The sequence below is a fragment of the Eptesicus fuscus genome, chromosome 7, assembly GCF_027574615.1.
Source record: "Eptesicus fuscus isolate TK198812 chromosome 7, DD_ASM_mEF_20220401, whole genome shotgun sequence".
In the NCBI taxonomy this organism is placed as follows: domain Eukaryota; kingdom Metazoa; phylum Chordata; class Mammalia; order Chiroptera; family Vespertilionidae; genus Eptesicus; species Eptesicus fuscus.
Window position 1 is genome coordinate 30,677,353 of NC_072479.1, and position 12,489 is coordinate 30,689,841.

The 12,489-nt window shown below is 37.1% G+C and overlaps 1 protein-coding gene across 2 annotated transcripts in view; it reads right to left on the reverse strand.

Annotated features, from left to right (window-relative positions):
• TMTC2 (transmembrane O-mannosyltransferase targeting cadherins 2) overlaps positions 1-12,489 on the reverse strand; it is a 415,782-nt gene that overhangs the window by 36,948 nt on the left and 366,345 nt on the right. For both annotated transcript variants that reach the window (XM_008143796.3, XM_054718817.1), the window contains one exon: positions 12,024-12,087. In XM_008143796.3, coding sequence (XP_008142018.1) covers positions 12,024-12,087 — 64 coding nt within the window. The remainder of the gene's footprint in view (positions 1-12,023; positions 12,088-12,489) is intronic.

Below are 12,489 nucleotides of genomic sequence, written 5' to 3' on the forward strand. Positions count from 1 at the left end.
TGCCTCAGTTTCCCATATGTAAAAATGGGGGCAGAATTTTAATGTTTAACTAATGTAGATGTTGTTGGGCTGATATTTCCAACTTTTTTTAAAAAGGACTATGCCCAACATTATCATGTTTATTCTTCTACTAGAGGCCTGGTGCATGAAATTTGTGCATGGGAGGGGGTCCCCTCAGCCCAGCCTGCACCCTCTCCAATCTGGGACCTCTCGGGGATGTCTGACTGCCAGTTATCCCTCTCACAATCCTGGGCTGCTGGCTCCTAATTGCTCACCTGCCTGCCTGCCTGGTTGCCCCTAACTGCCCCCCCTGCCAGCCTGGTCACCCCTTACTGCCCCCCCTGCCATCCTGGTCACCCCTAACTGACCCCCTCCTGGCCTGGTCACCCCCAACTGCCCCCCTCTGCCGGCCTGGCTGCCCCTAACTGCCCCTCTGCTGGCCTAGTCACCCTTACTTGCCCCCTCACTGGCTTAGTCACCCCTCACTGCCCCCCCTGTCAGCCTAATCACCCCAACTGCCTCTCCTGCCAGCCTGGTCACCCCCAACTTCACCCCCCACCCCCAGCCTGGTCGCCCCTAACTGCTCCCTCCCCACTGGCCTGGTTGCCCCTTACTGCCCCCCACCCCTGCTGGCCTGGTCACCCCACGCAGCCTGCTGTTCAGTTGTTTGGTCATCCCTCACTAACCCCCCTGCCAACCTGGTCGTAGGCAGCCATCTTGTGAGGGTGTGCAGTCAATTTGCATATTACCTCTTTATTATATAGGACAAGTTTTAAAGACAGATGTCTTTAAGAAATAACTTATAATAGACAAGCACGTGAAAATGTGGACTTAAAATAGTTATCAACTTTTAACTTTCTCAATATTACTATTCCTGTTTAGGTGAATGCTCTGTTTTTTAAAACATTAAATGTGTATGATAAAGGTTCCTAACTTCCAAACATGGGGACACAGTTTATACAAATTCAAAAGTAAATAATGGGTTTGAAGAATGTTATGGTACTATATTACTTAGGATATAAGCCATCATCTGTTTCCCATAAAAGTTTCCTACAAGTAGGAAATGTTTGGGAGTTACTGTCAATCAGTATACTAGAAAATAAAGCGATAATGTCATATTTCTCAATGAAGGAAAAACTAAGCATATGTGCATGCCTCCAGTAAAGATTTCCAAGACTAATTAAAGTATATAATCCCCCTTGGGTAGAAAATAATTCATTCCATCCTCGAGATCTGAGGATTGTATTGCTCTCAATGCTAGCCTTAAAAAATGGTATCAAAAAGGAGATATTAAAGTAGAGAAACTTAACTAAATATAAGTGATAAATTATAAATTCTAAATAAAAGTATCTTTACCCATAAGAAAATTCATAAGTAAACATAGATGTCCATGTATTTCGGGTTTGTTTTTAAGTAGAGTAAGTAGAAATGCATTTTAAAAATCCTTTAGTCTTTCATCATCTTCAAATGGAGAATTTTTCAAATAGTTTTTCTTCATTTCTGGTATCATTTTAATTATTATCTCATCATGGATAAAGATATATCAATCCATATTATGGATTTATTTATTATTGCGGGTCTGATTTGCTGAGAGTTTGATAGCATGATTGTGGTTACAATAAGCAGTTGGAACAGATAAAACTTATGATTATGAAAATTTAATGAATAGTATAACCATTTGGGAAAAGACAGTTGAACACTGTTAAGAAAAAGGCAAAACCACCATTGGTTTCTGGAATTGTAATGGAAAATGCACTATATATTTAAGAAAAATAATTTGTCTCACAGGAAAACTAAATTAATATATGTTGAGGATTTTTATTGATTTGTTTTAGTGGGCTTTATTAGGATTCATATATAAATAACCAGTGAAAATTGCAATTGAAATAAAGAGATAAATTGTAGTACAAGCATAGATCTCATGGGGAAGATCCAGCTACCTACTATATTATTAAGTAGATAAGGATAGAGTAACTCAGATTGAAAAATAAGAAAAAAATGTGATTGATAGCAGTAGCAGTCATGTTCTACATCTGTCCATTCTAGAACTTGTTGAAATCTGACATATCACACTATCAAAAAACACAGCTGATTATTTCTACGTGTGCTTTAAGGATCTTTTTTTGTTGTTGTTATGAATTGTTGCAAGTAGTTTATTTGTAATTTGGTAAGTTGTTCTAACAAATCTTTTCAAATTGTTTTTCTCTTTAAAATTCAACATTCCTAAGCTGAGCAACTTACTTTTCAAATGAGCTCTATATTGTCATTAAGTGACCACTTAAAACTCTAGTCACAAAATCTCTAATGGCACCACATCTGCCCTCTTTAACTTGCCATTTACTCTTCAAAAGGGCAATGTACATATCCTGTAAAGCTGCATTTCTGGGAGTTATTTCAGTAGAGATCATTTTAAGAAATAGATGAAAACAACATAGGAATAATAAGGGTTAGCCAAACATAAGTGTCCTATTCTTAAATCGAATACTCTAGTTTTAATTTTTTTTAATACATTTTTATTGGTTTCAGAGAGGAAGGGAGAAGGAGAGAAAGATAGAAACATTAATAATGAGAGAGAAACATTGACCGGCTGCCTCCTGCATGCCCCTTACTAGGGATTGAGCCCGAAACCTGGACATGTGCCCTGACAAGGAATCAAACCTTGACCTCCTGGTTCATGGGTCAACACTCAACCACTGAGCCACACTGGCTTGGCAGCTAGTTTAAGTTTTGATGGAACCACACTTGCAGGTCCAGGATCACATAAAACTATACCACTGTAGGCATGTGCTGGCACTTGATATCTAAAGAAATACACTTGATTATAAGACAATGACTGAACAATTTTGTAGCACACACATTTCTTTCCCTCTTAAAGCTGTCACTTTTTTCAGCTCTCTTCTAGACCTCATTAGCAAAAACAATGCTACAGCAATATATTTAATCTAATTCTTTTCAAGTAATAAAGAGAAGCTCTTGATTATGACATGATCTAGTGATAAGAAGTGTAGCATTATAACAACTCAGTCTGGGAGAATAGTGTCATCAAGGATGAAAAAACTCTCCTTCACCAGGGGAGACAACTATCTTTTTGATGAGGCCTCATCCTTGGGCCTTGTCTGAGGCCTGCCTAACCCAGCTGCAGCAAAAACTCTGCTAAGTCAATTTAGTGAGAACACCCCACACCCCCACCTCTTGATATCTGATCAAATTCCCCATCCCCGTTGCTAACTGGCTATAAATCCCAGCTGTCTGCTCTGTATTTTAGGTGGAACTCAATCTCCCCTCTTGCGGTATTCTTGACGCCTATCAAAATAGTCCTAAATCAAATCTTTCTTACCATTTAAAAAAGTTTCAGATTTTTTTTTTTCATTAAGAAGGGCATGGAACTTTCAAGAGAAATTAATCTACCAATTTATTAATTTCCCAGGATCTGTCTAACTTTTACTAGTCTTTAGGGTAAAGTACAATATAATTTTATCTGTTATTATAAATGAGGGTTTGGACAGATAATGAGAGTTAGGAATAGAGGAAAGGTAAGGGGGAAAAAAGTAGATTTTTACAGGCACATTAGAAGATGGAGGGAATAAAGATTTACACACAAACATAACTTTTTGTTAATGTTGCAGTGTGTATTTAGAAAAACACAGCCCCATAGGCCAACTGAGGATCAGCAACATGAACGTGTAAAAGTATAACAGAAATGGGGCAGGCCAGCTGGGCAAAGAACCAAAGGGTATTTTGAAGAAGGTGGTGACTGGGAGTGGGGGATGGGTCATCCTTCCGATGGTGTCAGCCCCAGTCCACCCTTGCTGATACTTCCAGGTAGCCAGTGTGCTTAGATTGGCTGGGTTTTCAAAGTGACCAGGAATCCACTTTCTCTAGAGGAACAAGAACTAAATGTAATTTTAGTGTGTGGTCCCACAATTCAAACAATTATAGCAATAAATCCTGCAAAGGATACCCCCACAAAGAAATGTGAGTAAAAATAAATACGCTTGGAATCAGAGAACATAATTAAGTGGAATTTCCCATAGGTTTTGATGGTTCACAACCGAAAGTACTCAAGCTGATTTTCTTTATCCCCAAGAGCCACTTGAGTTCCTGCCCAGGCCTCGCATCTCCCCATTCTTTTTTGGTGATGAATCTAAAACACATACCATTCATACACAGATTTTGAAAAAATAATGTTTAAAAACGATTGCTTGTGGATCATGATGAATATCAATACCCCAAGGATAGAGAAACTGTAAATTCAGCTGAATTCAGCCCAACTATCTGATCCCAGTCTAGGCAACAAACAGCCCAACCAACAGTGAAGAAGTGGTCTGTACTAACCATCTTTGTCTTCTAAGCATGAAGACTTACACAAGATGATAAACAGAAGAAGAACGGTAACCACTTTAGAAATACATTTTTTCTTGTTTATCCAACATTTTCAAAATAGAAATACAATACAAAGCAACTAAAATGTAAGCAGAGAGAAGTGAATGCACCAAAAATTTGGCTTTGGAACTTGTTAGAAGAAAAGAGCAGCAACATCTAAATAATTCTGGGGGAAAGGCCTACAGTAGAAAGGAAACTGAAGACAGAGATGGGTGTGATGAGACTAAAATGGATCCTGACATAACTGAAACTCTCAGGGAAGTGAGCATCTGTCTTGCTGAAACTAGATGAGAAGAATTAGGTACTTGATTTCTGCTGATGTGTGCAAAAATATAAATAATATCAGTGTGATGAAGCCTATTTATGAACTGAAATAGAGCAAGGGTTTGTTGACTTTATTTGAGTACCTGTGAATGAACAACAGTCGTGTTTCAATGATATCTTTGGGCCTTTTTAATAAAATCAGGTAAAACGTGGGGCAAATGAATGGCAATTTCTCTCTTGATTGAAACCTATTATTTATTGTGGGTTTCTCAGCTTACCTCACTTTGTTTTCTAATGGTAAAATATATAGATGTATTTAAAACTGAAATAACTAGTGATGGTGGGAAATATATGTGCAAATTTTAAAACAGTTTACTCATAAAATCAATCTGGTGATTCTGGGATCCATATATTATTAATGTCTGAAAGTCAAATGACACATGGTATGTCATTTTCCCACATCACAGAAACTTGTGGAAAGTTTTGGAAGAGGCCATATGGTTCTTCCTTTATTTACAATAGAAATGTGGTTTAACTGTTTCCCAGACAAATTATTAGTAACCCTGTCATTTTTTCCCAACAAAATAAAATCTCAGTAATTCCCCCACCCCCAATCCCTTTTAAGGTCAAATCTCAATCTGTCCTGCTTAACTTTATTTTCATGGTCTCTTGTTCTAATTAGGGTTGAGAAATATCTTTTCCAACAGGAACAACTATAACTTACAATATTTTCTCTCATCCATCACAACAGCCCAAATAATTAATTTTTATCCTTTCCCCCCAGATTCCAGTCTTAGTGGTTATTTCTACTGCTCAGCCATAATGCCACCACCATATATTTCCATAAAAAGAGTAGTCCAAATTGAAAGTAATATATTGTAGAATATGTGAACTATCTCATAACGCTGCTGTACTCTCTTATAGCAAGCTCATTTCTTCGAATCCCATATTTATCATGCCAACCCTTTGACATATAATCGTTGTTAATGAACCCAAATGGATAACATTGGCTTTGATTTTATAATAATGCTCTGAAATAATTTATGTTCTAAGTGCCTTATATACATAAGATATAATGCCCTTATGTAATTTTCTGCTGGATAGTCTAATCATCGGAACACATTCCTCTTTAATTCATATACAATGGATGCACATGGAAGAACATTTATAAAATATTATACATATTACAAATATGAAGGGTGAACACATCTAACAAAAGTTGGGGAGCTGAATCAAAACCAGAAGTAACCCATCAGTGATTTCAGAACTTCACTTAGAATTATGACACAATGGCTACTGACTTATTGCCATCCATATCTCACAAAAATGTATTTCTACCAGCATTTATTTATCACACATAGATACTACAGGCCTATATCAAATATTATGTGCACTGAACCTCAGCACATCTAGCTGTCCACAGGTTTTTGATGTTGTCAATTTTGCCCTATTGCCACAGAATCAGCCAATAACCAAATAATGATGATAGAAGTAAATTTACAACCTAAGCTTACGTCTCCCCATTTCCAAATTTTGTTTTTTCCTTCAGTATTTTCATAGTCTACTTTTTCTTCTTTAATCCCTGGGGAGGAAATGATTCTTTAAAAGCTTCAGTTTTGTTTTTTTTTTTTGCCTTCCCCTCTATTTGCACACATTTTTAGTCTCATATGTAGACACACACACACCTTAATAACTATCTTTAATATTTAATATATACATACTTAATATTTCTTTTCTCCCTGTCTTTCATTTACCTCCAAACTTATTTAGAGAAAAAAGGTTATACTCTCTGCTCCCAATTCCCCATTTCCTTAAGGCCTTATAACTCTGACCATATCACTTGCATAAAACTGAACTTTTAAAGTTAGTTAACATTGTCTTATTCTCTGAAGTCAACAAACTTTCTCAATCACCTTTAGCAGCAGTGGAAATTGCTCACCAACCTTATTTCTATGCCTTGCCATCGTCTCCTGTCTTCCTACATTACATTCAAATGTAGAGATTTCCCAAGGGTTTGAAATGAACTTTCTTCTCTCCTTCTGTACATTGGCTCAGAGCCTCCATGACCTTATCCACCTCTTTGGTACTATCTCCTTTCTATAAATGACTTCCCACAGCATTATCCCTAACTGTGGCCTTTCCCCAAACTGCTCACTTGAAAGGCATACCCACAGAAAATTAGAACATCCTACCTCTCACTCAGAATCTGCCTGGTGAAAACATAACAATTCCTTCTTGAAATGAACACCCCCCCCCACCTGCCCTATTTCCATTTAGGGTATTTTTTCCCCCAAGTTATCTAAATTCAAAATTTTAGAACAAGGCATTGGGCCAACTAATTTTCTTACTCACATCCTATCAAATAATCTGCTTATTTCCCCTGCATAATCTTTTCCATTCCACTGTGTTTCCAAATTTTAGGATCTTTTATACCTTCTGTCTATACCATTACAACAACCTTTTATTTGGTTTTCCCAAGACTGCATTTCTCAACTCTACTTTCCCATATGCACCATATACAGGGTGGGGCAAAAGTAGGTTGCCAGTTGTTCATATGAAAAATAATGCAAAAATTAATAAATAATCCTATATAATAAACCCTAATATGCAAATTGACCGAACGGCAGAACGATCAGTCGCTATGACGTGCACTGACCACCAGGTGGCAGACGCTCAATGCAGGAACTGCCCCCTGGTAGTTAGTATGCTCTCACAGGGGGTGCGCTGCTCAGCCAGAAGCCTGGCTCACAGGCTGGCAAGCACAGTGGTGGTGGCAGGAGCCTCCCCTGCCTCCGTGGCAGCACTAAGGATCCCTTGGGGGATGTCCACCTGCCAGCTGAGGCCCGCTCCCCCAGGGGTCCCAGACTGAGAGAAGGGCAGGCTGGGTTGAGGAACCCCACCCCAGTGCACAAATGTTGTGCACCAGGCCTCTAGTAATACAAGAATAAACTCTGTTTCATGTACTCACAATTGTAAACCTACTTTTGCCCCACCCTGTATTCATTACATCATATAAATGGCTATCTTAAATGATCACTTTCATTCTGCCATTCTGTTTAACACAATTCTGGAATACAAACTCCTATTCTTAGTATGGTATTTATGACTTTTATTTTGTTTTACCATAATTTCCAGTTCTGTCTTCCCTTCCCCTTCCTCTCTGCCTCTCAGCGTTGGCAATATAAACCATATCTGCTTATTATTTCTTGGGCATAGTTCATCCTTCCTGAGCTCAATCTCCTTGTTCATGTATATGCCTCAGCCTTCCAGACTCTCTTTTTTCCTTCTTTTGCTAAAATCTTCACCTATGAAGAGCCTGTCATTTTAAGATTCTCTAAGCTTCTCACCTATGGCCTATGCCTTCTAGCATCAGTCAAGCTGAAAGTAATATCTCTTTCTTGGGCATTTCTCTAGTACCTAGTTTATATCCCACAGAAAGCACTTACTATATAGTATTATTTACTGCCCATGTGTTTTCTCTTCCACTCTCTCCCCACATTACATAGTATATTTCTCAAGGTCAGGGTTAATTTTTTTCATAACTTTTAAATCCTACTGCATTTGGTATAGAGTCTTGCACAAGCTGGAACTTGATTTAAAAAATAAGTCACATGAATTCAGAAGAATAGAAGCTATATAAACCTGGTCATTAGGAATTACTCCTTTCTAACTCTAGAGTTTACTAAAGTGGGTGACTTTCTGCTATGCAAATTCTCCATTCCTTATATTTAGAAATCCATACGTTAATGCAGAATTTGGCTTGAGTCCCACAGGAAGAACAAAGCCATTTCATTTAAATGTTCCCTCTAGTCCTCAGGAGTCAGCATTTTTTGATGTGCATAAGTGGGAGAGAAGACAGAGGAACAGTGTTGTGTTTTCAAAGTAACTTCCACCAAAAGATCAATTTTCTTAAAGAAAACAACACTAAAAATAAAAAAATAAAAACCTCAAAATGGCTATTTTGGTAAAGAGTTTCCCCATTATAGAGATATATTTAAATATAATATGAGGTTTAATTTTACAGCACCTCCACAATCAAATTTTTAATAGTGCAATTTTTATAATAAATATATTTCTCTGATTGTGTACTTCAGTGGCAATGTATTGAGTATCCCTGTTGAAGAGACAATATTAGAATCTGAAACTTAAAATTATATGTTCCTGCTAATTTAGATTTCTTTTATTATTTCAGGTTTTAATCAATGGGATTCTTCTAAGTAAATTTTATAGAAAAATATGGCTTTTGTAGAATAGAAAAATTAAATAAATTTATTATGGGACATCTTGAAGAAATGAAATAGGTATGTTATTAAGAGAGAAATAACATACAGAGATAACCAACAATCTTTTTAATAAGATAAGTGATGTGTACAAGGATTGCAGCCACGTATTTTACTTTGTATAGTCATGATCTGACATGAACATTGATAAAACATCCACAGAGACCCCACATTCAACTAATGATTGTTGTAGTTGGTCTTTTAAACAGTGGAAAGAAATGCTTTATGAAAAATAAGAGTAAGAGTAGATTATCATGTAGACAACAAAAATAGAGGAGATAAACTACTTAAATATGGAATGGGAATTAAAATCTGTTATGTTATATAAGCAGGCAACTAAAATTTATTAAGTTAAAGCACAGAAATGACAATGCTTTTATGACAAAGTGAATAAACAGCTATAAGCAAGAGAAATGTTAGATGGATACCTTAATTTAGATCAGATGCTAACTGCTAATAAATCATTACATGGCTATTGTTTAAATAGATCTCTTCATTTCAGGGGGAAAATGTACTGTATTTTATCAGTCTTGCCTTGGTGACATCTCACTTCCCTAGATTGCATACAGAAAACCAAAACACAATTCTTAAAACAGATATGGAAAGATCACATCTGTAGATCCATTGACTGTAACACCATTTACTTACTGTTAAGTATGAACTTTGTATTCTCTCCAAGTCCATAAAATAATTTATCATTACCAGATAAGGGAAGTATCATTTGAATAAAAGCATTTTTCAAGAGCAGTCTGTACCACATTTATGAAGAAACTTTTGGGAATTTCAGAAAAAAAAATGGCTCTGAGTTGGAGATTAAATATTGATTTTATGATTTGGCTAGTCATTTAAAATAAATAATCTCATAAATCAGGCTTAAATCTGGGGTTCCTCAGCGTCTTTAATTTTTTAGGTCAGGTCAAATAGCTCAGCTAGCTCTTTCTCACTGATCCACTATAATACGCTGAAGAAGATCTTTTGATCAACCACTTAACAAAAATAAAAGTGACACTCAAGTGACATACTCAATGAGTAAAGGTTAAACTTAACATCATCATTTATTATGTACATTAAGAGCAATATATTAGGCAATGTAAAGAAAATAAAGAAAAAAGCAAGAAAAACCTGATATAATAAGTTTAAGTCCTCAAATGTAACCCTTTTCTGAGAAATGCCACACAAAGATGCCCAACTCAGGCATTTACAAAGCTGTGCATTTAGCATACCTCCCCCAGCACCTCCTAACTCCCTTTTCCTGCTCCACTTTTCTCCAAAGCGATCACTGTCTGACAATGCCATACTCATCTGCTTCTGCCCCATCACCTCGGCCTAGATTATAAGCTCACAACAGGCAGGGATTCTTTTTTTTTTTTAAATATATTTTTATTAATTTTTTACAGAGAGGAAGGGAGAGGGATAGAGAGTTAGAAACATCGATGAGAGAGAAACATCGATCAGCTGCCTCCTGCACACTCCCTACTGGGTATGTGCCCGCAACCAAGTTACATGCCCTTGACTGGAATCGAACCTGGGACCCTTGAGTCCCCAGGCCGTTGCTCTATCCACTGAGCCAAACCGGCCAGGGCAGGCAGGGATTCTTGACAATTTTGTTCAGTGCTGTGTATCCAGTGCCTGGAATAGCGCTTGGCACTTAATAGTTATTCAGTAAATATGAGAAGACCATTCTTATTTTTGGTTTCCTAGACTTGTGGCCTGCATTTCCTCTCTAAGTGCATTTTTCCATCAAGCTTTCTCTTATGTACACAGTAGCCTAGGTTTTCAATATAATTCTACTTCTTAGATGTGACAGAGGATGAATGTCTCCTGAGCTTCAGCAGAATGGGGATAAAGGAACTACCTGTGGGTTGTTGTGAGAAATGAATGAGGGAATTCATAGGAAGGACTTAGCACAATGTCTGACACATGATAAGTGTTCAATAAATTTTAGCTGTTATCGCTCCTACCATTACAGCTATTAAATTATTCTCTTCTGTTACAAACAGCTCACCAATTCTTAAAAGTACCTCATGATTAATGAAACAAAGGACTTTCTGATTCAGGGCTAAGTTTACATGTGGTTGAATCTCCTGAAAAAAACCTACTTCCTGTGTGGGTTGCTTTCAAGAAGCATTAATCTTCTTCTTGTGCTCCCACAGGACTGTAGGTACCTCTCTATAGGAATCACCACACTGTATTGCGATTAGCTGATTATGTTCAGTCTTCTCTGCTACATCGTGTGGTCTTTTAGGGTGCAAAATCTTCATATCCTATCACAAAGCGGGCATTCTATAGATGTTTGTTTGCCCAATAGATGAATTACTGTACAGAAATGAGACGGATTCCATTTGTAGTCACATCACACATGCACTTTCATTACAAAATTACATTTCTCGATAGATGGTGTAGATCCAGAGAGCAGGATAGGGGTCTTAGTGTCAAATAGTGATGCAGAGAGCAGAGCGGAGTGTGTATGAGAATAAAAGTAATGTAATGGAATTCAGTGATGTGCTGTTAATAAAAAGTGCTTAGAAGACCGATACAAAACCCATTCTTATTTCCTCATAAATGGTTCCTCTATTTCAATAGTAATGACCTAATTTATATCCATCGTACTGTATGGAAGTGTGACTACCCAGGGAAAAATTCAAATAAAAACATACTTGATAACATTGAAAAGCACAGTTATTAGGATTCGTGGAATATTAAAAAGGCACACACCTATTTGACTATATGTAAGAATAAAAAAATACTTATGAGGTTCCGAAGTTCTTAGATATTTAACACCAAAGCAAACAAACTTTCAAGGAAACTAATTTTAAAAGTCTTCCAAACACAAATTATTTAGAAATGCTAACACCTGTATTTTGATGATAAAAATTTATAATGCTTTATGCAGGATAGAAAATAAAAATCTGTACCTCTGGGAAAAGAAAGAAGGTTGAGATTGGCACATTTTATTGTTGAATTAGCCATTTTGTTGATATTCAGAATAAAGGGTCAGAGAGAGAAAACCCAGTATCAAGAGGCATCTAATCTACAACTATCTCATGTTGTGAGTCTGTCCCTATAAGTAATGCTTCTCATCAGGAAAGTACTTACATTGGGCCTCAGCCTGGCTGCCAGATCATAATACTTCTCGGCTGCTTCATTGAGGCTGGCCTGTCTGTTAAAGAAAAAAAAAAAAATCAAACTATATAATTTATTTTAAAATTGCAGATAAGTGAACAGAATCATCATGCAGCAAAGTAATATTAATTTTTAAAAAATTGCAATCATACCAATCAAATAAGTTGCCTAAGTAGAAAAATACCATTAAAAAATGAATGCATGGCCCTCGCTGGTTTGGCTCAGTGGATAGAATGTTGGCCCATGGACTGAAGGGTCTTGGGTTCAATTCCAGTCAAGGGCATGTACCTCGATTGCAAGCTCAATCCCTGGCACTGGTCAGGGTGAGTGCAAGAGGCAACCAACCAATCAATGTGTCTCTCTCACACTGATGTTTCTCTCTCTTTCTCTGTCTCTCCCCTTCCCTTTCACTGTCTCAGGTGAGGATTAACAACAAAAA